The sequence below is a fragment of the Lepidochelys olivacea genome (assembly GCF_965140295.1).
Source record: "Lepidochelys olivacea isolate rLepOli2 genome assembly, chromosome: 7".
Lineage (NCBI taxonomy): Eukaryota > Metazoa > Chordata > Testudines > Cheloniidae > Lepidochelys > Lepidochelys olivacea.
In genome coordinates, this window is record NC_140417.1 from 19188357 (window position 1) to 19215858 (window position 27502).

Sequence of the window (27502 nt, forward strand, 5' to 3'; positions counted from 1 at the left end):
CCACAGTTACCTGGAATGCTGAGCACTGACTTCACCTCCTGACAAATTAAGCTGCTTACCTGAGTGCGGTATCTTTTGGCATATTTATATATTTCAGCCATGGCCACGTTGGTGTTAAACTCATTCCGATATTTCTTCATAAAAGATAAAACAAACAGGGGAGGAATATTAATCCAAATGCAGGAATCTAGTCCGTTCAACAGAAAGCAACTGGAGTAATAAAAGGCTTAGATCTGATTTGCTCTAAGTTAACACTGGATCAAAATGCTTGGACTCTTGTTTCCATCTACGTTATTCAAGCTATATGTTATACTTGTTTAGTGACTTCAGAGGCAAAGGCCAAAATTTATTCCTCTCACAAACAGGGCCCACCTCCACAGATTACATTGGGAGTGGCATTTGTTTATGCCAGGGATGAATTTGGCACCATTTTAATAATACTATATAGCGCCATTCATCTGTAGCTCTCTGTATATCCCAATTAACCCACCTGGTTGCATGTGATAGCAGCCTTCAACTAGCTGAAGGCAGGTTCCAAAGAGGATGGAGCTAGGCTGTTCTCAGTGGTGGCAGATGACAGAACAAGAAGCAATGGTCTCAATTTGCAGGGCGGGGCTAGGTTAGATATTAGGAAAAACTAGTTCATTAGGAGGGTGGTGAAGCACTGGAATGGGTTACCTAGGGAGGTGGTGGAATCTCCATCCTTAGAGGTTTTTAAGGTCAGGCTTGACAAAGCCCTGGCTGGGATGATTTAGTTGGGGATTGGTCCTGCTTTGAGCAGGGGATTGGACTACATGACCTCCTGAGGTCTCTTCCAACCCTAATATTCTATGATTCTATGAAGGGTGGGCCAGGACTCATTAAAGCTGAAGCCCAGCTGGGGAGCAGCTGGTTGGCTCTCTAAAGGGAACAAGTCGAGGGCAGAAGGGGTCTGCAGGGAGTGAAGGAAGAACGCTGTAGTCACTCTTTTGGTGGCAGAGAGCAGAGGACCAGGACACAGCAGTTGAGTTTAGCAGTTCTGATGGTTTTGGGTGTCCCTGTTGGATAGCTGGGCCTGGAGATAAAGGGGAAGAACTGGCTCCACCAGGGAGAGGCCAAACCCAAGAGCAGGCGGGTGATCCTGAAGCAGCTTAGCAGGGATAAAACTGGTAGCCATGGAGGCCTGGGGAGTTTAATGCTACCCTCTGATGCAAGGGTTGCAGTGGATCGGGAAAACAGTCAAGAGCAGGAACCAGACCTCCAGGGAGCGAGCCCTGGGAGGCACTGGCCCTATAAGAGCCTGCAAAGGGGCTGGGGAGAAAGCTTGGGGGAAAAATGGCTATAGTAGGAAGAAGTCCAGGGAGGCAGCAGCAAGGAGGCTGGTGGAGCAAACTTGGGGTTATAGGGTCCCTGGACTGGGTTTCCCTACCAGCCACTGGGAAGGTGGTAAGAGGCCCCTGAGAAGTGGCGAAGGACAACTGAAAACCCTGAGTGAAGGGCTGTAGAGATGATGCGACCCAGATTTGAGGGCCAAAGACCAGATGAAAGGTTTAGAATCTGGTTGGACTTCTTGTTATCCCGGAAAGGGTGGAACTTAATGGTGACCTGGCCAGAGGGCTGAATTGTGAGACAAGACAGACTACAGTGAGAACTGAGTATCTGTTGGTAGAGGCGCTAGGGAGGAAAAAGCCGCTATGCCTGCCCAGCCATGAGAGGGCATGCCAGCCACGTGTCAACCCTTCCACAATCTCCAAGCACATCACAGAAGTGGGTCAGAAAGAGCTGGTCGGGAAACTTCTGACAAAATATCTTTCATTGGAATTTGCAGATTTGTTAACTGAAATGCTTTTGTGGAGCTGGTTCTATTTTGATGAAGCGCCGATGGAACCCAGGCAGCAAACGTGACTGCCAGGCAGGTTTTGAAACATGCCTGGTTTCCTAGCTCACCTGCCCAGCTTCCCAGTAGCTCATCAGGCAGATTGCCTCTGAATTGGGGACCTCAGGGCTTCTAGACTCTTTGGGAAGCTGGTTCCCTGGGCTTCCAACTCCCAAGAGCAGGGTGCTTGGGTAGCCAGCAGGCCTCGGAGCCATGGGAGACCTGGCTCCCAGCGCTTTGGCAGCCTGCCAGGCAAAGTTTTGTTAAAAAAAAAAAAATCTAAATGGAATGTTTCAGTGTTCCAAATAATTTTTTTTTAAATTTGTTTCATGGAGAACATCAAAATTTTGTTTTCATTCCAAATCCTCTGCAAACTGGAATTACTGTTCTCAGGCCAGCTCTATTATTCTAATTTTATAGAGGGGGAAACTGAAGCACTTAGCAGTGAAATCACAAACAAAGACACTGGCAGACCTGGGTACAGAACCCAAGTTTGTTCACTCCCAGTGCAGGGACATACTGGTCTACACTGATGTGCTTAGAGAGAGTCTTAGCTTCAGAATCAACTGTCTTTTAGTTCATCAGAATTCTTCTGTCTTCACAGCAGCACATCACTTATTCCTACCATGCTCCTCTTTAGGGCAAATAAACAGGGCCAATCCCTGACAATTTGAAGGTTGCAGCTGGAGAAAGTGGAGTTAGTGGATCTAGCTCTACATTTATATAGAGAGAGGAGAAATGATTTTTCCCTTTCTGTTCCAGCTTCAGCATTAGCAAGTATGATGCTCAGTGCCAGCGTCCTGTACTGCATTACCCAATGTCCTGTACTGCAGACAGCTGATCCCTGCCTGCTTTCCCCACAGGTAACCTATCAACCTTGTAGCCATTACGGCAGCCAGAAAAGGTGTGCTCAGCAGCCTGGAGAACACCACCACACTCCCACAACGGATTCTGTGGGGCTGCTCCTGCTCCAGCAGACACCAGTGGGTGTATGAGTAGACCTTCTTTAAAGCTACCATGGCTTTGCAGATTTCTTACCCGTGACTCCTCTGCGAGGTGTGCATTCATTTCCTGCTCACTGAGAGGTGGCATGTCGTGGATCTGTTTGTAATAGCGCTGCACTATTTTCCTATACTCTGGAATCTCCTTGGCATACAGTAGTTTATTGGTAGGTGAGTCCTAGAGAGAGAGAGAGAGACAGATGGATACTTCATTGGCTCCAAGGCTCATTCCCTGGTCATCCGGGCTTCACATTGGAAGTTTAATATGAAGTTTTTAAAACAAGAACTTCAACTGTGTTAAGGAAAAAACTCAACTTTGGGGTCCTGGTTTTAACCAGTAAGATGCACAAAATGTGTGCACAATGGCATGACTACTGTGCACATACAACGGCTAAGACTGCATGTAAATCAGGGTACTGGGTACATACATGATGAGGTGTTGCCCAAATTTACACATTCATTTTGGGCACGCAGCCTGTTTAAAAATCAAGTTCTTTATGTCACGTTGGTGGGAGGGACTGAGCTTTGCAGGTTGACATATTGGCCTTGGATTCTTTTTCATTAGAGTTTTGATTTATTTTTAGTCGTCTAAAACAATGTGTCCTGCTCACATTCTGTCTGATCGAGTACATGTAAATTAATAAAGGGAAAATAACCAACTACACTTTGTTTTGTCCAAGTGGACATTAATCATCTCATTCTCCCTGCCCAGCTATCAGGGATGGTATAGTCCCACCAGCACCTACTCAGACAAAAGTCCAAGTAAACTGGTGGGATCAAATTGATCCTCCAGGTAGTGCCATTCCTTTCAATAGCATTATCCTGGGAATGACCTGGGCCTATTACCTTTACATGGTGCCCTGAAGGTCAACAGACTGTCTGTTGGGACAAGGAAGGGAGAAAGGTCTAGACTGAATGATGCTGTACTGAGACTAGCCTGTCCTAGCCCCCAGACACACAAGTCCAGGGACTATTAGCAAGAGCACACCAGCTGACCCCAAATGTTGCAGCTACACAGGGAGGGAACGGGTCCTTCAGCTAGAAAACCAGTTAAGGCCTTCAAGGTTCATAGCAGCACCTTGAAATGCACCGGGCCATAACCAGGAAGCCAGTGAAGCCTTTAGGGCACAGTTGTAATATGGGATGTGGCTACCACTAGTAAGGGTATGTCTACAATTTTTCTGGAGGGGTAATTTCCAGCTTGAGGAGACATACCTGCGCTAGCTCTGGTGGTGCAGAATGGCAGTGTAGCTGCAGTGGTGGGAGGGGCTACCCACCCCGCATACATCCCTAGCATCTCCTACTTGGGGCAGCTGGTCCTTTCCACCACTTATGCTGCTGTGGTAGCACTTCTGTTTTTAGGGTACTAGCTAGTGCAGGCATGTTTTCTTGAGGTGGAAATTATACTACCAACTCAAAGTGGAGACATACCCTCACTAAATGGGCAGCGGCATTCAGCATCAGCTGTAGGGTCTGTGTGGTTTCAACCCCCCAGACTGCATTTGTGCAATGCCCTGCATATTTATATAGCCTGTTTATAACACTTCCTTTACAAAGCTCAGAGGGAACCAAACTTCCTCTTAGTTATTTCTCCGTTTCTGTATGTATATGTATTATAAATTGTATGTTGGCACAGGGAGTGCATGCTAAAGTTTATTACATACACAGAATACAGATATATGTGATCTGATTCTAATCTCATACCAATTTAAACTGGGAGTAACTCCACTGAAGACAGTGCAATTACATCAGTGTAAGGCTGGTGACATACTGTATATACAGGCCACTTTACTTTTATGTGGGAGATTTATTCTTCCCACATTACTCAACGATTCCTTTTTTATGCTATTGTGTTTCTGAAAACATTTCCATCTGCTGTCTGACCCCAGCTGACCCCCCCTTCTTTAATTGACAGTTTGACAAGGACAAATTATAGGTGTTTCGTAACAGACTAAAAAATGTTCAAAACCCAAACAAACAAAAATCAAGCAGTCATTAGATCTTCCTCCAGTATTAAATCTCTCCCAGTGAAGACTTCCTGATGCTTTTAATTTAGGTGGAATGCTCTGCCCCGACACCCAGCCCCCCACAGGGTGTGCTCTGCGTCACATACTGCACCATGAGGACATGATTTACAGCACTCACTCATAAAACTTATTTATGTCAGGAAGTTTCAGATGTCAACACCAAACTCAGCGGAGCCAAAGGGAGGACAATAAAACACACGCAACCTCTCTTCCTTCTAGCTGCCTGAGCTATGGAGTTTGAGGGTGATGTGAGTTACATGGGGGTAAAACGGGTAGCAGTGAGAGGAGAACCAGGCCCATACTTTCTAGACTGTTGTATATTTACAGTCTGTTCCTTGAGTCCTTACTTCCATGATTTCAGTTAGACTGTTTGGGGGATAAAGGGCCGCAGGATTAGCCCCATAAAGACCAATAACTGTTCTGAACTACTAACATTTATCAGTGGTAAAGTGCAGAGAATAGCCTCAGCAACATAAAATCCCAAGACGACGCTAGATGCGTGGGCCTGATTCTGATGTCCCTCAAATCAAGAGTAACCCCACTGCAGTAAATGGTGTTACAGCAAGGTAAAACCACTGTGACTGAGTAGAATCAGATGCCTAGATACTAGGGTGATGGGCATATTCAAAATAGGGTAGAACTAAACTGATTAATCCTGTGTGAACTGATGGCACCTAGATCCGCCACCTGATCTTGGCAAAGTCTCTGAAGGCAAAAATACTCATTCTCGTAGCCTCATGCAGTTGTAGAGTGACATAATCAGAGCACTGCTCACCTGAACAAACCGTGACATGTCGCTTTTCGTTTTACAACACTGAAAAATGACCCCTTCTGGCAACACCACCAGAACTTAATAACGAATGATTGCTTTTCTGTAAGTGTGGCTGAACTGCCGACAGACCAGAATACCCTAGGATAGCCCTGCTAGAAATCAAACAACCTACTCAAAAGATTGTATACTCTTTAGGGCAGGGACTGTGTCTTTGTACGTCTTTGTAATGCTCTTAGCACAATGGGAGCTGATCCTGATTTCTGGCAACTATCATCATAAAAATAAATAAGACCCTGATCCTGCAAACAATTACACATGTGCTTAAAACAGAAGTAAATGTCCCTGCTCTTGTGTAAAATAAAGCACATGTGTAACTGTTTTTCAGGCTTGGGGCCTAAATAAATAATCACTCTCTCTGTCATGTTTTCAGAGTATTTTCGATAGGCCCCTATAAGGTTTCATACCTGTTTGAGTCCACAGGACTTTTCTGTACAGGACAAGCAAACCTCATGCTGTTGGGCTGAGCAACACGGACAACTTGCTTTAAATGCTGGAATATGTGCTAGGGGCAGGATGAGCGCCTCATACCAACAGTACTTATATAGCACTTGATATTGCCAAAGAGCTTTATACAAATGGATTTGTTAACCCTTTAATTCCTGAGGTAGGTTAATATTATTATCCCTATTTCACAAATAGGAAACCTGAGTGGTTAAAGCCTAAATTCCCAAAAGTGCAAGTGAACTTCCATGTAGACCTCACCTGCCCGTGGGCTATGCCCGATGCATGCATGCAAGTCAGGGTTGCTTGTGTGTGCACAGATCTATTTGTACCCAACCCTGACATTGCATGCAGGTCAGAAGTGTGTACAAAAAGGACCACACACGTGGCATGTGCACCCTCAGTTTGGGGGAGGCAAGCCCCCTGCCCTGCCCCTTCCGCCCAAAGTTTGCCCCCGCCCCAGCTCTTGCTGGCTGGCCCACCAGCGCTGTCCTGAACCCCAGCTGGCCCCTGGAGTACAGGAGCAGCCCCAAGTCTGGGCTGGCCTGCCAGAATGCAGAGCAGTCCGGAGGAGCCCTGGCTTACCAGGACTGAGCCCCTGAGCCTGGTCCACCCAGAGGAACTCTGAGACCTGCCATGGCCCAGCCCCAGGGCCGCAGCAGGAAGCATTAGTGGAGGTTTGGGAAGGCTTAGCCTCTCCCAGCCTCCTTTACCCGCTGCCCATGCGCACACACTTTGAAAATTTATGACCAAGGGCCAGAATCTCAAGTTATTTCGGTGCTTAACACCTATTGATTTCAGTGGGAGTTAGGTGCCTAAATACCTGTGATGTTCTGGGCCTAGGTCACTTGGCCAAGGCCTCAAAGAAAGTCAGTGGTAGAGCTTGGATGAGATTGCAGTAGTTTCTGGTTCCCAGTCTTGTGCTTAGTTCACTAAAGCCTTGTCTATGCTAGAAAAAGAACTATACCAGCAAACCCTGCTAGTGGAGACCAGTTTATACTGGTTTTTTTTCAGTATAGCTTCTACCAGTTCCCTGAATGGAATAGGCAATATTGCCAAAAGGTCTTTTTTTGGTCAGTATAATTGCATGTCCACCAGGGCTTTTGCCAGCATAGCTGTGTCTCTTGGGGGGTGATTTTTCACATTCCTAACAGAATGCCATTGCCTATCTGGCAAAACATAGTATAGACCAGGTCTCCATTGTGCTGCCCAACATGGAACAGGCCACAAGCCAATTTTCAACCTGCCTTAATGTTTTCAGTGTTAAGGGCTTGATTCTTCCCTCTCTTTCCCCAGGGTCATTCAGGAATAGCTCTGTCGAAGTCACTGAAGTTGAACTGTTGTAAGTGAGATGAGAATCTCACTTCCATTTAAAGTTGCATTCAAATTTTCCTTCTGACTCAAACTATTGTTAATGCAGGTCAGGAATTGGTGCATAGCCTCTGCACGGGACTCTCAGACAGAGCATCACAGAAAGCTGGAGATGGGGCCTACTTGCAAAACTGAGATTTGGATTGGAGACTGCCTGAGATTCAGGAGTGTCAGCACCCCAGGGTTGATGGGGCCCATCCTTACACTTCTCAGCCCCATAGCTGCCATCAGCCATTATGTCAGCCGTAATTAACACACATACTGTCACAATCCCATTTCTTTGTGTACTCAAGGTGATGGCTGTTTCTCAGTTTGAGCTTTTATCCTATTGGGCTCAGCAATGAAGTTTTCCTTTAAGAATGGGAACAATATACAGCGCAGCGCACCACCTGGTCTACTGATGAAGGACCCAGAATATTTCATTCACCATTTAGGCTTCAATTTCCTTAACTTCCCAGACTCTGGCTCCCATGTTGCCTATCATTCCAGCATGCCTACAACCATGCACTCCCATCACCCAATCTCAATTCTTGTAAGACTTATCTCTGAGCAGAGAGTGGGGAGAAGGGACAGATGCATCTTAGTGGGAGCTGCAGATCTGTACCTTGCCCAGCTGTAGGTCGGAGATGGAACAGGCATCGATGAAGGCCTGGGCTATGACAGAGAGACAGGCGTCTATATGGTCAGTCTTGTCGATGTCAAAGACAAACTGGGGATTCTTCAGAATGTTGACCCAAAACCTCAGAGGTAGGCTGCATGGGAAAGTATCAGAAACAGACTGGATGAGCTTCGACATTCCCAGATCAGTCCAGAGTGATTTGAGGAAAAGAAAGAAAAAAGCAGACGGGGTGATGGAGGAGAAAAAACACAAGAAAAAAAGAAAAGGGAAAAATATGGAGACAAGGTTATTATTTAATTGTTGTTACCATCCCTTACTATGCATCACCTTGGCTAGAAGGGGCAGGAATGTGTTTCACAGATGACAGGGAGTTTCCCTTAGGGTGAAGTGTGAGGATCAGGCATGGAGTATGCATGAGTTCCCTACCTAGGTATGATCGCTGCATTACACCTTGAGCAATTCATTGAGCCTTGCATCGTTCATAAAATAGTTCTAAATTTACAGGCAAAAGCACAGAGATAACTTCCTACAAGTGGTGCTGATCCCTGTTCATCCGTCTCAGTGTCAGAATGTAACCAGGGCCTGATGGGTAGGCACAGTCCTGGGAAACATCCCTTGTGTCTGACCTTCATTACATTTTCTCTCTCTCCAAGGGCATAAATCCAGAAGGCCATTGCTGTCTTGCTCTTTTTTGTCGCTTTCACCCTGTCTTCCTAGCACAGATGTTTGGAACACCTTTGTGGCAGCTATTTCAGTACTGGTGACTGTGCCCTGCAAACACAACTTGCCATGAAATGGCTACAGCACAGACAGCAGCAGTGCAAACTTCTCTCCATCTGCTCCTCCCTGGCCTAGATGGATCAGTTCCGTGGCTCACGCGTTCCTTGGCTTTGCTACTGAGCCTGCCAGCTCAAGTGCCAATGGGGACAGAGAGACCTGCCCACGAGGCGTTGTACTGAGACCACGAAGCAGAACTCCGAGCATCTGATGGTAACAACTCTGGCTCACAACCAACTTGGACAGGATTAGAACCAGCGGCCAAGAAGGGAGAAGCCCTGTAGCCCATTAGCAGCCCTATCTATTGGCGCATCAAAAACCTGGAGATAAAATTTCCATACCCTAAACCAACCTATTATGCGAATTTGCATACCCACTGATCTTCTCTCCCAAAGCATGTTCTTAATTTCCATGAGCTGGGGCTGGAACAGCTGGTCCCATTGTGGCAACTTCAGGGCCAACTGCCCCTCTCATCTGAGAGGTGCTGAGCCTCTCCTTCAAGTTTCCTCTCCCCTTTCCCCCGAGTTCTCGCCACTCCTCTTCTATTAAGATGGCTGAACCTCCTTCAAGTTTCTTCCCTATCTCTGCCTTGGCCCTCTGGGTCATTCCTCATTTCTGTGTTCCACAGCCTTCCTTAGTAATCTGGCCCCAGCTCTCTGCTTTTCTTCTTGCTCAGTGATGCCAACTTTTGCCACTTTACCATCTGTCTCCCACTATATGGTGTTCTTCTTGAAGTGCCAGCTCCTGGAGTCATGTGAAGATGCCAGCATCTCAGCGGGTTATTAAAAAAACAGTAACTTTCTAGCCTTCATGGCTGCAGAGAGAAGCTTGAAAATGTGACCCCCAAAAGGTTCAAAAGTCAGAAGACAAATGAAAAGAACCCAAATATATTGCTTCAAAAATCTCGTGATTTTTAAGACAATCTCATGACTTTTTGTGGGCCAGACTCCGGATTTCTGAATACCTTGAGGTTGGCAATATTGCTAGCTCTCTGTCCACACTTGCCCCTTGGCTTTTCTGTCCCCCTTTCTGCCCCTTTTTCCTCTGTCCCTTAGTTGTACCCCTCAGCTCTCTGTTTCTGCCCCTGCCCCAGTTCTCTGCCCCACCAAGCACTCTAAATCCTGTATTCGTTACCAGCTCTCTGCATTATCACTTTAATGATTATTTCAAGGCACTGTGGCTTTGCATCTACTTGTCCTGCTGAGCTGGAAAGGAAGGAAATAATGGGTCTCATCTTCCAAACCTGTTGGTTTTCCAAATGTGCAAAGTGTCAGGGTCAGAGATCCCTCTTTTCTCCGCTTGCTCCTCCAGGAAGTCAAAGAAATACTTGATAGCCACAGGCGGCTTGTCCTCTCGCATACAGAGAATGGCTTTGAATAGGTCATCCAGGAACTTCTGCAACGTGCCCTAGGGGACAAGCGCACATAGCATTGGCCAAGGTGAAGCAGCAACAACTAAAAAAAAGTTACTATTCCGAGGGGATTGGTTTGTTCTTCACAAGTGAAAGAGACTTTGCTGCCAGTTTTGTAAATTGAGGAAGGGAGGGGATGCAAAATGGGAGAGAGAAAGGTTAGTTTTGTGCCTGGTGATATAATTAGCTCCAGTTTGGAGCTAATTTCTTTTGGCATAGAAGTTGCTTTTTCTTACTGCTGGGATCTCAGAGCACATCTGTGATTGTTCTGCACAGTAAATAGAAAACTAGAGATTGTTGGCCATTCTTATGATCTCTGGTCCAGCTATACATCACACTGGGATTAAAGATGGGCTTGAGCCCAAGCCCTGAATCCAAACACCCTTGGAGTGTAGGGAAGTTCCAAACTGAATCCAGATTGAACCAATGTTCTTCCCCCTCCTCTGATATGAACATCCCCAAACTTTGGGGAAGTCTGTGCCCAAATCTTAATTTTGGGTCTTGAGCCTCTGTTGTAGTCCGAATCCCTTTCCTAAGTGTATAGGCCAGGCCAGGCAACAGGGAGGTAACGTGTGGCTTCATTAGGCAGACTACCAGCTACAAAGTCAGAGAAAACTACAGGGTCTGCTTATGTCCAGCAGCTTCAAATTCCTTATATTCGGTATGGCAGAGTCCCATCTCTTCTCTACAGAGAGGGATGCTACAGCACCCATCTCTACTCAGGGCATAATGTAACCTTGCTTAAAAATAACAAGTCACATTTTATGACAGAGCTACCAACAGATATCCTATTTCCCATAAACAAAACTCTCACCCTGGCCCAGCTTCTCTTACCTTTGTAGACAGCAACCTGGTCAAGTAGATCTCAGGTAGGACTTTTTTTCTATGGCTCTGTCTATGGGACTTCTTATGTTCAATCAGTTCATCAGTTGGAAGAACCTGAGTCAATACAAGAAAAAATATGCTCATGATTCCTGCCTTCGGGACATCTTTTTACTGAGTAAGAAGGGATGTTACCAACACACAATTTACACAGTGAATACAACATTATCTATGCTGCCAAACACACAATTAGATTAGTTAAAACTGAAAGAAACTTAATGATCAAACTGACTTTTTGCTATTTGTGCCTTTTGTTCTATTTCTCTTAACTTGGACAATGAAAATGAACCGATCAATTTCATTTAAGTTTTTGGTCTGTTTCACTTCTTGAATTCCCCCAGTGCTACTGTAATTTGGGATACCAGCAACACAAGGCCAGGCTTACACAGAAAAAAGCAGCTTGTCTTGAAATGTGGAAAAAGCACAAAAACTTTGTTTGATTTGTTAACAAACCCTCTGCTACCTTTAAAACAAAAAACAAAATCTAAATGTTCCATTGCTCAGATCATTGAATTAGTGCCCCGGCAGTGCCCTAGCATGCCACTGATGTACCTCTTCTGATTATTTTCTATGTGCATATTCACCCTCTCTCTCTTTTCCTGCAGTGCTCCTAGTATTTTTTTTATTGGAGCACATTTTTTTTAATTTGGAAAGATGTGAAGTTCATAAAATATTTCCTGATGCTTGAAATGCCCCTTTCCCCCTTATAACAATACATCACTTCAGACTTTCAGAGTGCTGTCCAAACATTAACTTGTAAATCATCACTACCTCACTGAGATGGGTGAGTAATAGTATTTATGTATTAAGTGACTTGCCCAAGGCTTCACAGGGACTCAGTGGCAAAGCTGGGATTAGGAATCAGGCATTTCTCTCCTAGCTTGCTGCTCAGTCCATGCTGTTGTCTGAACTCTCTAATGGTAATGGGCATCTAGAACAGGCCACAGATCTCTGCTCTGTTTCCATTGCAGGATAGGTTTTATATTCCAGGCTAGTAAGGCTGTCTTATATGCAGCCTCTCGACCCCACTGTTGGTCTCTCTGACGGGGAGGTATCATGGGGAGCCAGCATCTCACTGAGTGCAGTGTAAAGGGGTTCCTCTGCCACTGTCACACACAGTGCTTCAGCCCCACGGAGCTGGGTTACGTTAACATAATCAAGGCTGAAGAAGATTCACTCCTCTTTCATCACGTACATGGAAATGACATGGGTCCAAAAGCAGAAATACCATGGGGGGAAGAGGTTACCAGGAATATCATAATAGTATAGTCACATTGAGTATGATTCTTCTCTCCCATCGAGTTTCATACCATTGGAACTTACCTACCCCTACTTTGGAATGTAACTCTTTGGGCCAGATCTTTAGCTGGTGTCAATCGGAACAGCTCCATCGACATAAATAGAGCTATGCTGATTTAGGCCAGGTGAAGATCTCTTGCTATAACAAATTCATGATTGAGCAACAGAATAAAAAGGTTGGAATCTTTCTGTATGGCACAAACTACTTCCTTGTAAAGATTAAGTTTATAGGCTTGCAGTGAACTCCATTTTTTGGAAACATCCCTGACTAGCAGGGTTTTGCTCTTCCTGTATCTGTTAGTTGGCAGCCATCAGAAAGGTGAAATACGTTTGAGACTATGATCAAGATTAAGATAAAAACTGAAATCTCTCTGCCAAACATACCGTATGCTCAAGTATTACCTTATTACAAAAACAACGCAGTAACCACAGGGGGCTCAGCCAACCCCCTGGGCAGGTCTGATCACCAGCCAACAAGCTAGCTGGGTGACAAATGCATCCGCCTGCATTTACTGTACATATGGAAAGCATTCCTAGCTTTGCCTTTGACAAAAAAACTCTGCACAGCATTAGTGCCCTTTAAGTGCACATTAATACATTGCTGCAAGGCAGGCTCATTCCATAACAATTGTACATTGCAAATTCCATCCGGCCAGGCCTCCTTCCCACCACCACACTCCTCTAGCTAAGTAATTCTTTTCCCAGCCACAAGACAGGGCTCCAGGGAAGTTGCTGTTGGGATTTGTGTGCATTCATTGCCTTTTCCTTAAGTTATCAGTACCTCCTTTCTCAGGCAATTTCTTGGTGAAAGGGTCCAGTTCCCAAATAGACATTTTCTACAAAGGAAATAGGGAGGAGATGGGTGAAGTAACCCCCAACAAAAACACCCTTGGCCACACACAGTGGGAGAGTCATTAGCCTTGATGGCTTTTGGAATGGGATACTTACTAAATGAAAGTATTTTTCGGTATCCAAATCCTTCACTGGAAAAAATAAAAAAAAACAGCTTAGTTTCTTATGTTGTGCCTCAGAAAACTTCATACAGAATCAGTTAATGAAAAAGTTTGGGTGTGGGTGTTGTTTTCTGGGGAAGGAGCAACAAGGACAACACTAAGTGATTCCTGTACAAGCCACTTTAGCTAACCCTGACAGTGTTTCTGTGAAGTTGGTATTTAACCCATTAGACAGATGGGGAAACTGAGGCAGAGAGGCACAGTGTCTTGCCTGAAGACAGTGTCAGAGCCAGGATTAGAATTCGTGAGTTGCCAATTTCCAGTCCTGCACTCTGATCACTAGTTATGTTTGTCCTTGTCTAGGCTGTACTTCAGCATTTATCATTACTGGACAACATACTGTTTGACTCGGATTTCAGAAAGAGTCTCTTATCACCCGGTCTCAGAAAGGAAACTGATTTCTATACGCGGACTAAATCTGGCGGCCAAAAGCTGCTGTAACTGTTTGTTTGCAAGCAATGACTTCTGCTTTCAGACTCTGATGGTCAGTAGCTACAAGGAAAGACCCAGCAAGACATACATTTCTGCAAAGACACATTTGACTGGGGCACCACCCTGAATCTACTCCATTTATTCTGCGAATGGGTCACTCTGAGCGGCAGCATTTCTGGGTAGGTGTGTTGCTTCGGCTGCTCTTTGAACTTGCTCTTGAATGGCAGGGCAACACTTTTCCTCCACCCTCCTCTCCATCCAACACAAACTCCCTCCCCTCTCCAAGCAGTGCAATGATCTTCCAAATTCTTGTGGCTTAAAAGTGATCTCAAAGGCAAATGACATTGGAGCTGTGCCATTTTTCTTCTTTACCACGTGTGAAGGCCTAAAGAAACTGGCAGCTTTTAAAAACTTTATGTCTGATTTTTTTCTTCATATGAAATTCTTGTCTACCCTGCCTTTGCTGGATGACTCCATGCAGCACTTGAGAACTAGACAGATGCTGACATTCAAAGAGAGTGACATTGCGTAATTGAGAGGGGAAGTGATCTTTGATTAGATTTTCAAACTCCTCCTTTTCTGTTTTGTTTTTGTAAACACCTGTTCAATGCAAACCTCCAACAAACATCTGGAGAAAAAAGGTTCTTTGTGAAAGATTCAAACACCTTCAAACTGAGGGACAGATAGGGCCCGGCCCCGTTCTCTACACAGTCTTTGAGCAAACACAGGAGGAGACTTGATAATCCAGATGTTTAAGGTTAAAAAAAGAAAGAAATCAGAACCCTCCCCTCTCCTCCACCCACATATTTCAATAAAATAATAATAATAATAATAATAACAACAACATAACATTATTATTATTTGTATTACCATAGCACCTAGGAGCCCCAGTCATGGATCAGGACCCCAATGTGCTAGGTGTTGTATAAACACAGATTAAAAAGGGGCTTTAGCACAAAAGGACACAAAATCAATTGTTTTTCCTTTTTACAAGTGACCTATAAAACCCTTAGTGTTGGAATGAGAAGTTTAGAAGTTTCATCGCTGGATGTCAGAGTGACACATGAGGATTGACCATAAAACCGTGATCTACCACTCGTACACTACTCATCCAACGAAAAGCTCTTCAGCCTGATGTGAAGCATTCAGCAGAAATTGGGAGCTGGGCTGTCACAACACTAAACAGCAGCCATTCAAGTACAAAGAGTGACAAATGGGCCTATTCAGCAGCACTGATGGAGATGACCTCATGCTGTCCAGCCTGATGACCAACGTATTATATTCCCAGCAGTCTCTGGTCCTGGCCCCCCACAGCTCTACAGAATACTGCAGCAACACTGCTCACAGCTCTTTGGATTCCTTTTTTTTTTTTTTTTCCTCCAGACTGTTGGCCGCCACACAGAGAATGTCACGCACTGCAGTCAATAGAGCACTAAGTGTCTCCGCTCCGTCTTTCTGTCTCTTTGTCCAGCCATCAATTCTGGCTGAGGGTGCTGCACCATTCATATATAAAGGGCAGGATTCAGCCACACAAGTTCTTGTAGCATAAGCGTTCTGTGAGCAGCTGAAGACATCTGGGGCTTGTTGTATCTCAGTAGTAAAGAATCCAGTGGAAAGGAGGGGGCGTTTAAGAGCTGATTGCTCATTCTATATATATTTGCCACAGTGCCATGAATGGTTTCAGAGTAGCAGCCGTGTTAGTCTGTATCCGCAAAAAGAAAAGGAGGACTTGTGGCACTTTAGAGACTAACAAATTTATTTGAGCATAAGCTTTCTTGGGTAAAGAGCACCAGCTGGAAAAACAATTGGAGATACTGATATACCGCACCTTGAGCTCGGCACTCCAGGGGGCACCACAGCCGGCCCTACAGGTAGCGCTGAGGCAAAAGTCTCTGACGGTTGTGCACATGGGCGTGTGCACACCCACAGTGGAATCGACATGAGCAAGCACTCGAAGAAGAACAATTGGAGATCCTGTTGGTCTATTCCATTGTCAGAGGCTCACTCAGAAGTCGCCAGGCCACCCGGCCTAGCAACGCTCAGACCACACTACGACTGTGGGGCCAAATCCTCAGTTTTTACTCCCACTGAGTTCTGCCTCAGGCTCTGGGTCCCAGTGAGGATCACAGCTCGATAGCCTGCCATGTGGTGCAGCACTACAGAAAAGAGACAGATGAAGCTGAAACTGAGGGCACCCAGCACTGGGGCTGCAGGCATCTCAGAAATATCTGCCCTGTGTACTGACGAGGGCTGCCCATGTGTTTACAGCATTCCCAGGCAAAGAGGAGGTGTGTCATAGGCTGAAGTTGATTATCATCACTGGTTGAATGCTTGATGCATTTCCGGGGGATGGTGCTCCAGGAACGAGGGGAACCACAATATTCTAGCTAGCCGTGAAAAGGTTAACCCCACACTCATCTGTTCAGCAAGAGGTCTGAAATGTGCAGTCTGCAGGCTCTCTGCACCTCCTCAGAGCCAACCCTGAACCCAATTCCCATCTCTAAAAACAAAGGTCACCTGTGCCATCACTATGAAAGAGAGAGAAAAGCAAATTACCTCGACTTAGCGTGGTGTCCTTCTTATCTGATAAACTCATTGCCAGAGAGGCACCTTCAGGAATCTGAGGAGGACGAGAAGAACAAAGGTAAAGGATGTCAAGGAATGCTCGGGATTACAGCTAAGCGAGGTAGCTCTGTAGCTGGGGCAGCCTTGTACTCATGATGCAGCTGTGTCTGAGCAGCAAACAAACTGCCACGCTCAAGATGACAACTGCACCTTGCGGAATAAAACACTGTGATGTTAGCCCCAGATTTAGGTGCCTAACTCCCAATATTTCAATTACATCAATGGGAGTTAGGCACCTAAATACCTTTGAGCATCTGGACACTAGTGACTAATGACACAGGAGCCTTGCCACTTCCAGGGCAAGGCCCATTCTTCATCTCTTTCTCCAGGCTGAGAAGATGGATGGGGGAACGGCCTTTGCTAGGAGTGTGAAGAAATACACCGTCTGGATTTGACTGATGCCAAGCAAGAAATGAAATGCTGTGTGTGTGGTGCAAGCTCCCCTCATGGGGGAACTATTGTTATTTCTAAAAAAAGAGAGAAAGGATGGTCCAATGGTTAGTGTGCTAATCTGGGACTTGGTCCAATTCTCTGCTCTGCCACAGACTTCCTGTGACTGTGGGCAAATCACTTGGTCTCTCTGGGCCTCAGTTTCCCATCTGTAAAATGGGGATAATAGTATGTCCCTTCTTCGCTGAATAAACACCTTAAAGACAGTGATGTGCTCCAATACTATGGTATTGGAGGCCATATAAGTATCTAAGATAGATAAATGGTTCCAGACACCATGGTGATGGATACCTCCGATTTATGTATTAAAGTAACAACACATCAGATTATTTAAAAGAAAAGAAAATGGCTTTTCACATTTAGATGCTTTCGCTCCCAAGGAAAAATGCCACCAAATTTCGATTGTTAGCTCTTCGGGGCAGGGACGGTCTTTTTGTTCTGTTTTTGTACAGCATGGAGCACAATGGGGTCCTGGTCCATGAATGGGGCTTGTAGGTGCTACCACAGTAACAGTGATCATAATGTTTCACTTCTGGTTTTCCATGCACTGTGTTGCAGTGCAGGGTGGATTGTGCTTCCAGCATTTCCGGGGTATGTGGAAATCAAGAATCCAATAAAAATTCCAGTTTTCATTTAGTTTTAAAGGTAAAAAAAGAGCCAAGAAAACATCTCTGTTCAGATCCATTTTTGGTGAAATCACATGTAACCGTACATTTTATGCTTCTGCTCTTTGACAGCGTCACTTTAAGTGGAACCCTCTGTTACAAAAACAAACAGCTCCCATTTGTGGGCCAGAGCCTGCTTTCAGGACAGTCAATGGCAATTCTATCATAGATTTCAGTGGGAGCAGGGAAGGGGAGTGCTATGATGTTAATCAGCATGGATGGTGGCCATTGGGAATAGGAGCCTTTTATGTTGTCAGTAATAACTTGTTTTGCATGAAGAGCATTTAATTAATCTCAATGTGTTGCAATATTAATGAGTTTCTTGCCAGGGCAGATGTCTGTTCCCCGGAAGCTCTCATGGAGCTATGGCAACCTTCCTGCTTGTCTCTGGTAATCCTCCTTGGGAAGGGACTGTCCCTGAGGACAGACTGGCTGGAAGGAATGGAAGTCTGTCTGTGAGCACTTGCAGTTTTACCTTGTAGTGGGCTAAAGTGTTGAGTTTCTTTCTGCCATCCTCCACCACTGAAGTGTCATCAAGGTCCCGCAGGACGTAGCTGTCAGTGCTTGTGGCAAACCATTCTAAATACAAACAAGGGAGTTAATGCAAAGCCAGCCTGAGCAGGGCACGTGTACCTCGGCTTGGAGCAATGTGTGCTTAGACGCCACGTTTAACGTAGAGAACAGGTGCTTGGAGGTATTGGGGTCTCTGCTGTGCCATGTGACTGGACCACAGATGCCTCTCACAGGCCTGCAATAGGAAAGCTTTCAGGATTAACTTGAGAAGCGGAAAGTGCAATTTCCTGGTTTAGGGCAGGAGGGTGAACCGGGGCTGAGTCCACACTGGACTGTATGGTGCGGAGGGAGGTACAGAGGGTTCTGACCATCTCACCAGGTGCTCAGAGCCACTGTAAGTGTGCACCCCTGTCAGTCCCTATCCGGCATAAATTCTCCACTGCGCACAGTACTCTGACCCGTTCCTGACAGCACACAAGAGGGAAGGCTGTGTGGTGTGGGCAGAGAGTATGGATTGCTGGGCCTAGGCTTCATTTTACCAGATTCCGGGCCCCAAATGCCCGTGTGCATCAGCCAACAGACAAAAAGCATAGCGTTCCCGCTCTTCTGCAGGGTTACCTGGAGACATGAACTGGGGCATCAGCTAGTGGTGAGCAGGGTGAGGGGCAGGATTGCTACTTGGTTCACATCTTGCCTTCTGCATGGGCACTGTTTAGCGAGGCTTTGGCCATGGTGAATGTCACCCCTTCGTGGCTACCTGTGACATTGAATTTCAATGTCCATGTAATCTCCTCCTCCATCTCCCCTCACTGAGTGCACTTGCTCAGTATGTCACCTACGGCCACACACACCATTCCAAGTCAATTGGGATGGGGAACAGGGCCAGGCAACATCTTGGCCAACTACTGACAAAGAGCTGAACAGGGCACAGCTGTTTTCTAACTTTTCGTTTCCTGGAGTTGGAAGTGCCTGCTGTTTAAGGGTGATCCATGCCAGGTGCTGAGAAATCCCTGGAAAGAGCACAGTAACCTCAACTCCCACTGAATTTTTGGGAGCTAAAGGCATTCAGCATCTCACAGTAACAGCGCGTGGCAACAATACACAACACATCAGTTTAGGACAGGAAGTGAAGAAGGATGTCACGCCCAAATGAAGTCACATGGGGGGAATTTTAGAGAGGCAGGATGTGATAGCCCGAATCAGGCTGACTAACTCCTAAAGAAGTGCTGTAGGATCATGAATTACCACAAATGGGTCACAGCTTTATGTCTCATAACTAGAATGCAATGTTTATATGGTTCAAAATATATTGTTAAAATAGATAGTGTACAATATAGCACATTGAGCACAAATATAAGCAGGGGCAGGGACTCACTTTCACTATGCATTTGTACAGTCCCTACCACAATGAAGCCCTGATCATTACAGTACTGTCCTAACCACCAATAGCAAAACCTTCTTGCTAGTCTCAACTCCGTTCATCTAAACATATTTACAGCAACATTTCTGATCCAGTCACTCCAGCTACACAGATGCACTAGAGAACTATTATCTATTTGTTAGGGAGCCTGGAAAAAGAGATGGCCCACAGGTAGATAAAGGAAATGTCTGAGCCTATGCCCAGACTAGTGCCGGTAAGGTGATGAATGTTGTCCATCAGTATGCAGATACGAGTGTCCGTAATTGAGAGTAAGGCAACCTCTGCTAGGCTGAGCAATACACACAGGGGCAGAGAGGAGGGCAGGGTTTAAGAAGGTGCAAGTTAAAGTACTCTCCAACGTCCTAGGCTTTTCTCCTGTCCACTTCCTGTGTACGTAACACCAGCTTCTCCTGTCCTAACGTATAACACCTCACACATCAGTCAAACTAACTGGAATCTGGCCCTATGACTCATTCCCAGGGATCACTGTTCCTTCCTCTGGGTATGCCCTCTCTCTCTCCACCCAACCGGCCAATGCCAGTGCCAAGAGCGGATGGCTGCTCTCCCTGACAGTGGGCACCATACTGTACATAGTGAGCTCCTTCACCCTTAAAATAAGGACTGGCATTTCTCAAGGGAAAAGAGTCTTTACCAAGGTCAACATCTTCTACTCTTGGCCACTGGGAGTATGGGACATTCTTGCAAAAAGCTTCAAGGATCTTCTCTTTAACTTGACTTAGAGTATCTGTGTCCATGACTCGAACACTCAGGGAGTCCATGCCGCAGCCTTGGAAAGACACATTGAGGTTCTGTGGGGAAAGGCAGAGTTAGGGTTGGGGTGATCCGTAATGGATGGGGATGATCCATAATGGGCTGTTGATTCCCAAGGACACCAAGAGGTTGCAGGGCACGTACAGTTTTTATTGGTACATTCCATGCATCGTGCTGCTAGAAATCCCACTGAACAAAACCTCTGTTTGAGTCTCAGTGCTGGTGAAAGATGCTGATTTACAGCCCTGGAGACTGAGGGCCCTTATTTATTCACAGAGCTAGGGGTGCATGAGGAGCAACAGTGCAAGCTTCCCCCACTCTGCCCTGCTAAGGGGCCTTAGCCCTGCCCCACAGGGACCACCTCTAAGGGTGAGAGGGTTCAGTCTCCATGGCCCATTCATGTCCTTGGCTCCTCTGCTGAGACTGGTGACAAGGGAGACAGTCAGTGCCCATTGTTGTGGCTTCCTGCAATGCTATGAATGGACTCCCTCAGCTGCATAAAGGTTTTGTTGTATCAGATGCTGGGCCAAGTTTAGTACTGGGGTAAGTGGGGGCAGTGACATGGGAGTCGATGAAACTATGCTACCTTATGGAAAGGGTAAATTGTCTCATTGTGCATGACATTGAGAAAACGGTCACATCAGCCAATCACAGGACAGCAAAAGTGACGGCTATCCTCTTGGAGGACAGGACAGTGTGGAGCGTATCCTGTTCTCCTCTCTTTGGTGAAGCTACCAATGAAGTCAAAAGAAGAGCAACAGAGGCTCATGTTCTGGGTGTCCAATCACATCGCTCTTCCCAACACAAGCTGGGCTGATCCAGTATTCCGATTCAAATCCCACTTTCCAGTCAATATTGCTCCAGCCTCCCCTTCACCCCCCTAACACCACCAGCTTGATTCCAAACGAGCTTCGGCACCACCTCCCATTTTGCACCCACACTTTTATGGGTCTTGTTTTTGCATCTCTGTTAACAGCAAGCCTGAGAATCACGCCTGAGAATTACAGCTGGAACTTTCACGGGAGCCCAGTGAATTACAGGTCAATTGGTAAAAGGAATCTGCAGAGATGCAGCTAAGGCTATAGGGTCAAAACCTGCTCTCAGTCACACTGGTGTACATCTGGAGTAGCCTCACTGATTTTAGTGGAGCTGCTCCAGGTTTCCCCCACTGATATCAAAAGCAAAATTTGGGCCAAGCTCTGGATAGGCCTGTCTACTGCATTCTCTGTCAGACTGATGGTAACAAAGTCTCTTTGGATATACATTTTTGTCTGAGTTATTCCTGAGAGGCATTTTACAGGATTACTTTTCAGCAGGATTCCTATAACATCCAGTACAAAAGCTTTCACACCAGATTGCAACTTTATAGCTAGCAACTTCTCATTGGCACTGAAGTCACTGATTTGCCAGAAACTGTAGAGAGGAGACACTCTTTGTTCTTTAACCCTCTGACTGCCAGAGATCATCATCTATCTATTTAGCATCACCCCTGATCCGGGCCCATCAGATGGACTCTGCAAGAGCCAGGTTGGATATGTTCCTTGTCTAGGTTGTTGCATGCCTGGTTTTGAAACAGTCAGGGTCACCACTGCATGTGAAAAGTGCCTGCACCACTGCATGTCTAACATGCACGATTATCACAATTACATGTGCAAACTGGGTAACAGCATTTGTAGAGGAGGGTGAATCATTTACATGCCCAATAATCTGATCTGATTGTGCGATCAAAGGAATGACACATGCAAGCGAGGTGCAACATTACACACGTACTTTACGAGTATACTTGCACATCTATCTCTTTTTAAACATAAGCCTCTAGAGTTTTCTTGGGCAAACATTTTTAATTGCATCTTAGGCTTTTGCAGAATCCTGACATGGCATCACGTGAGGGGTTCAAGACTCACTTACCCTTGGCTTTGCCTCAATGTTCTCTCTCAGCAGCCATTCCTCATTGAGAGTATACCTGGCTTTTCCCGTGATGGCATCAATGGAACCCTTGTTGATCTGCTGTTTGATAGCACAGAGCAACAGGAAGAAGGGCTCCCCAACTGTCTCCTGGGGAAAGAAAAGGAAAGGAAGTGGGTAACTAGGAATCAATTAAAGTAAATCCTTCAAACTACGTGGTCCTTTAAGACAGGGTCTGCACAGATGCACCAGGTGACATAGTGATTTCATCCTGCAAGGTCCCAGACACCTCTGGAGTTGGAAGTGCCTGCTGTTTAAGGATGATCCATGCCAGGTGCTGAGAAATCCCTGGAAAGAGCGCAGTAACCTCAACTCCCACTGAATTTTTGGGAGCTAAAGGCATTCAGCATCTCACAGTAACAGCGCGTGGCAACAATACACAACACATCAGTTTAGGATAGGAAGTGAAGCAGGACGTCACACCCAAATGAAGTCACATGGGGGGAATTTTAGAGAGGCAGGATGTGATAGCCCGAATCAGGCTGACTAACTCCTAAAGAAGTGCTGTAGGATCACGAATTACCACAAATGGGTCACGGCTTTATGTCTCATAACTAGAATGCAATGTTTATATGGTTCAAAATATATTGTTAAAATAGACAGTGTACAATATAGCACATTGAGCATAAATATAAGCAGGGGCAGGGACTCACTTTCACTATGCATTCGTACAGTCCCTACCACAATGAAGCCCTGATCATTACAGTACTGTCCTAACCACCAATAGCAAAACCTTCTTCCTAGTCTCAACTCCATTCATCTAAACATATTTACAGCAACATTTCTGATTCAGTCACTGCAGCTACACAGATGCACTAGAGAACTATTATCTATTTCCTTAACAAATTTACATTACAGTACATCCCATTCACCCTAATGTTCATTTGTTAGTTCTTCCAAATGAAGCTAGTGTAAATTATTGCACATTTATATTTTTCTGAGCATGACATGTACACATGCACACACAGACATACATATATGCACATCCCAGCCATCTGAAACTCTACCCAAGACAACTGATATCTGATTATTTTGACATTTCTGAACCATGAGATGCTAGAGCCTGTTCAATCTGCTTCATAATTAAGGCTTGGTGAGTCTTCTATTCCAAATGCCTTATAATTGCTAAAGCAATTAGTTTGATGTCAGTTCTGATTCTGCTGCGTCCAGTGCAGTAGATGATATGACACTACAGTATGGGTGTAGGTGGGCACACACCATCTGTGCCATGGTGCATATATTTAATTTTCCAAGGGTGATATTTCTAATGCAACTGGAAAGTTTATTTGGGGCTGCTGTGGAAGTTTAACAACTTTCTGTAACATTCTTTCTGAATGGGGTAATGTGCTAGTCGCCCCAGGAATGCATGGCTGTGCACTGGGAAAGGTGTTTAGGAGGAACTGGTTGTGCTTTTAAGGATTGGGAAAAGTTGCAGGCCTTGATTAGAGACGTGAAAATCAGACGGCATGGAGATGACTTTGATGAAAGGGAGAATTCATAGCCATCATGCAAGAGGATGACACTGAGGCCGAGAGAGAGTTTTGACAGGAACATGCAAATGTCACCTGCTTGCATCACTATGTGATTTGGAGTTGGGGTGCCTATAAATTAACCTCATTGCATTCAGTGCTCCTAAAGCTGGCCTTGCTACGATGAATCAGGACTTTCTCTGTTTTACACAGCATGTGATCATGTATTTGTAGGGAACAGTCACAAATGCTCAGTTCAGATCTGGGATTTGAACTCCATCTCCTGAAAGGTTGGAAGGTGCTTGATTCCTGGATTTGGATTCAGCCTATTACAGAAAGAAGGGCCAATCATGAAAGCTGAATCTGGATCCTGGTTCAGATTCAAACCCTCCTCCCCGTCCAAAGTTTAGGACAGGTGGTTCGATCTGGTTTAAGGCTCATCTGTATCCACGTATCATGCAAGAAATGACTGCCAGTTCTCAGACTCTTCAAAAACCTCAGCTAGAGTTAAATTACACCTTAGCCAGAAAGCTGCCTCCAAAGCCAGCAAAAGCTTATTGTGTGAGAGTTCTGCTGGTAGATTAGCTATTTACTACTTGGTTCCAACCTACTATAGTGTGTTGAGTGAAGCTGATCATGTGGCAAATTTTTTGTGTACATGAACATACCATGGAGAGAGAACGGCCCAAGAAATAATTGAAATGGGTATATCAGACTCTGCTGTAGCATAGACCATTATCCTTTAACACCCAAAAGTAATAACATAGGAAATAAACTACAATGCTCAGCCTGTTAGATTCTATTTCTGTGTTTGGCTCTTCAGTTTTGAAATCCAGAAACTGTTGTGGAAATCTGCAAAAACATTAATCAGACAGAAAATTTCAAAGATTGGAAAAGGAGGCTGGCAAGCAGGCACTGAAGATAAAATGGCTAACTTGGAAACCTGGACTATTGTTGGGAAAACCAGTTTGGAAATGAGTCAAAAACTGCCTTTGGACTCAGCTAGTTTGGGGGAAGCAGTTGAACTAGCAAAGATCAGTGCTGATTCAGGAGAAAAAATAGATTTTTTTTCAAAAAGCACATTCTCTCCCCCCATGAATATATTTTAATTATACTTTTTTAAAAATTTCTGACTGCAGTGTTACGGGTTCTTAAAATTATCTTGGCACCAAAATAACTTTATAGTAATAGAAAGCACAGTAAAGGTTGGCATCGTTTGAACTGTTCCATGCATGATGTATGGGGACTGGTTTTTATATGCCTGGATTTCAAAAGTGACTTGGAAAAAAAATTAAGATTCAGAGCACAGACAGGATTCACATGTTACTCCCGCATTAATGAGCTGATGTGTCATTAGAGATGTCCTTCTGGGAACATATTACAGACATTTCCAAAATGCTTGAGCAGAACAATGGAAAACTCCTGTTTATTCCAAGTGCCCAGTACTAGGAAGTTCCCACCGAAGTTTCAGGCTAAACGAGCGCTTGCCATATGAGGACAGAGGGTACTGGATGTTAGAGATGGACCCAAACCAAAACCCCAGATCCAAAGACACCCCATGCTGTTTTGGATTTCCACTTTTGGACTGACTCCCTATCGGTGTCATGGAGAGAACCAAAACCCAGATCCATCCATCCCCACAGGTTTTGGGGAAACTGGGATCGGGACCGAGGGAGGTGGTGGAATCTCCATCTTTAGAGGTTTTTAAGGCCTGGCTTGACAAAGCCCTGGCTGGGATGATTTAGTTGGTGTTGGTCCTGCTTTGAGCAGGGGATTGGACTAGATGACCTCCTGAGGTCTCTTCCAACCCTAATATTCTATGATTCTATGACCCAGATCTGAACATTGTATTTCAGGTAAATTTCTAGCTAATTACTGTACCATTAACTTTCATTTTCACGTCCTCTCCATGCTTACTGGGTCTGTCAGGGACTAGACAGCAAAGTGCTGAAATAGCACTCGGGAAAGGATCTTCTTTCAGTATTCCCTGTATAATCATAAGTATGCAGTACTGACATGGATAATTTCACCTAAGATCTCCAGCTCAATTCTGCAGTCAGTTCAGATCATTTGGATAAGCTTTGCATACACATCCAAACTTCTAGATACTTCTCTGACCCTCATCCAAACTCCAAACCTCCTGAGATTTTACCATCATATTTTCCGAATCTACCAAGGCAAATTCCCCCTTATCATAATGATAATTCCACTGACTACAGGGGTGCTGCATTAAACTTAGGCTACTGGTGACTATGGTCATTCTGAATTTTGTAAGGGACTCTTCTCCATTTGCAGACAGCTCCTCAAATCTTTCTTTGCTGCAACTCAAATGGATGGGCTGTTGGGCAGAACATTAATATAAAACAAATGTTTAAACTGTGTAATGTTAACTTATGAGGGAAAATACAAGCAGTTGGAATTTTTGCGCTGTACAGTGTAAGGGGCCTTTTATAGCAGCTGTTTCAAATAGACATTGTGATTAATGGGTATAATTCAGGAACTAAAAACAGACCCATCGTCACATAAGTCTCATGGCCCAGTGTTACAAGGGGGCTGGTAAATTTCTTTACCAAAAACCAGCTGTGTAAAGGGAAGTACATTTGTTTCACAGACATTAGGTGCACAATGGAGGTGTCTGTCTATCACTGGTAATTTAAATCTCAGACTTTGGGCCAAATCAGCATTGGTGTAAATTCACCTGACTTCAGCAGATCTGCATTCAGTTATGCCAGGATTTGATCCTGAGACCCTCTTTATTCCTGCCCTGCACAGTCTACTTGTCTGGCTTTGGGTTCCTCTCTTTCCTTTACCACAATCAGGCCCAGGCTGGTGTGGGAGCATTCTCCTCTGGGAACTCCTGCCACCTCAAATGGACTCCCTAGATCTCCCCATCTCTTCTCTCTTTTCACATCTCTGCAGGAAACACACAGTTTTCCTTTGACAGTCCTCTAACTTCTGTCTCCCACTGCAAAGCAGTCTGGGAGGGAGATGAGTAGAAAGACACTGTAGAACAAGGCTGTGTTGCACTGTAACCACAAATGTTTATTTTTCAGAAAGAGGGAAACACTCTGTGGTGAAAAGTAGAACAATTGCTTTTATTTTCATAGCTTCAGGCACACCACATAGATCAAGCAGTGGAACAAAGCCACAAGTGAATTACGTTAGCCTGTCCCAAAGGAGGGAAAACCAAAAGGGTCAGTCTACTTCTCATGACAGAGCCTTTTGTGTTATGTAGCACAGTGAACACTTTTCATCTTTTCATGCCGGAAGTCAGCTCTCTCAAGTAGGCCCAAACTTGTTACTGAACTCACTGGTACCAAGGAATTAAATTCTTTAAAGATATAATAGCTTCTGCTAGCGAACAGAACGTCCGAACCACCAACATATACACTCCTCAAACCAGCCTCAAGACTGCATGATGCAGACAGAAAAAAACCTCTAGCACAGCATCACCTTCTCTTTCTTAAATGCCAGTGTCCCTGTGATTGAGAGAAGGACACAAAACAGGTTTATTTTTTCTAAGTGTCCTAGGGCATGGATGCCTGTTTTTCAGTGGTCAAGTGGGCTGTGATATCTGAGGCTTCAAAAGAAAAGTTAAATAAGCAGCATTTGAACGTCCTGTATTTGTGGGTACTTTAAGGGCCAAGCTCCCCAAAAGTGACTA

At 45.1% G+C, this 27502-nt stretch overlaps 1 protein-coding gene across 1 annotated transcript in view; it reads right to left on the reverse strand.

Annotated features, from left to right (window-relative positions):
- The window catches only part of PLXND1 (plexin D1), a 126151-nt gene that overhangs the window by 4476 nt on the left and 94173 nt on the right, over nucleotides 1-27502 (reverse strand). Inside the window, exons 26-35 of the mRNA XM_084634961.1 lie at nucleotides 22313-22459; nucleotides 20286-20442; nucleotides 18176-18279; nucleotides 16517-16580; nucleotides 13464-13498; nucleotides 11169-11273; nucleotides 10167-10330; nucleotides 8132-8279; nucleotides 2894-3034; nucleotides 60-134 (exon numbers count right to left, since the gene is read on the reverse strand). Coding sequence (XP_084491087.1) covers nucleotides 60-134; nucleotides 2894-3034; nucleotides 8132-8279; nucleotides 10167-10330; nucleotides 11169-11273; nucleotides 13464-13498; nucleotides 16517-16580; nucleotides 18176-18279; nucleotides 20286-20442; nucleotides 22313-22459 — 1140 coding nt within the window. The remainder of the gene's footprint in view (nucleotides 1-59; nucleotides 135-2893; nucleotides 3035-8131; nucleotides 8280-10166; nucleotides 10331-11168; nucleotides 11274-13463; nucleotides 13499-16516; nucleotides 16581-18175; nucleotides 18280-20285; nucleotides 20443-22312; nucleotides 22460-27502) is intronic.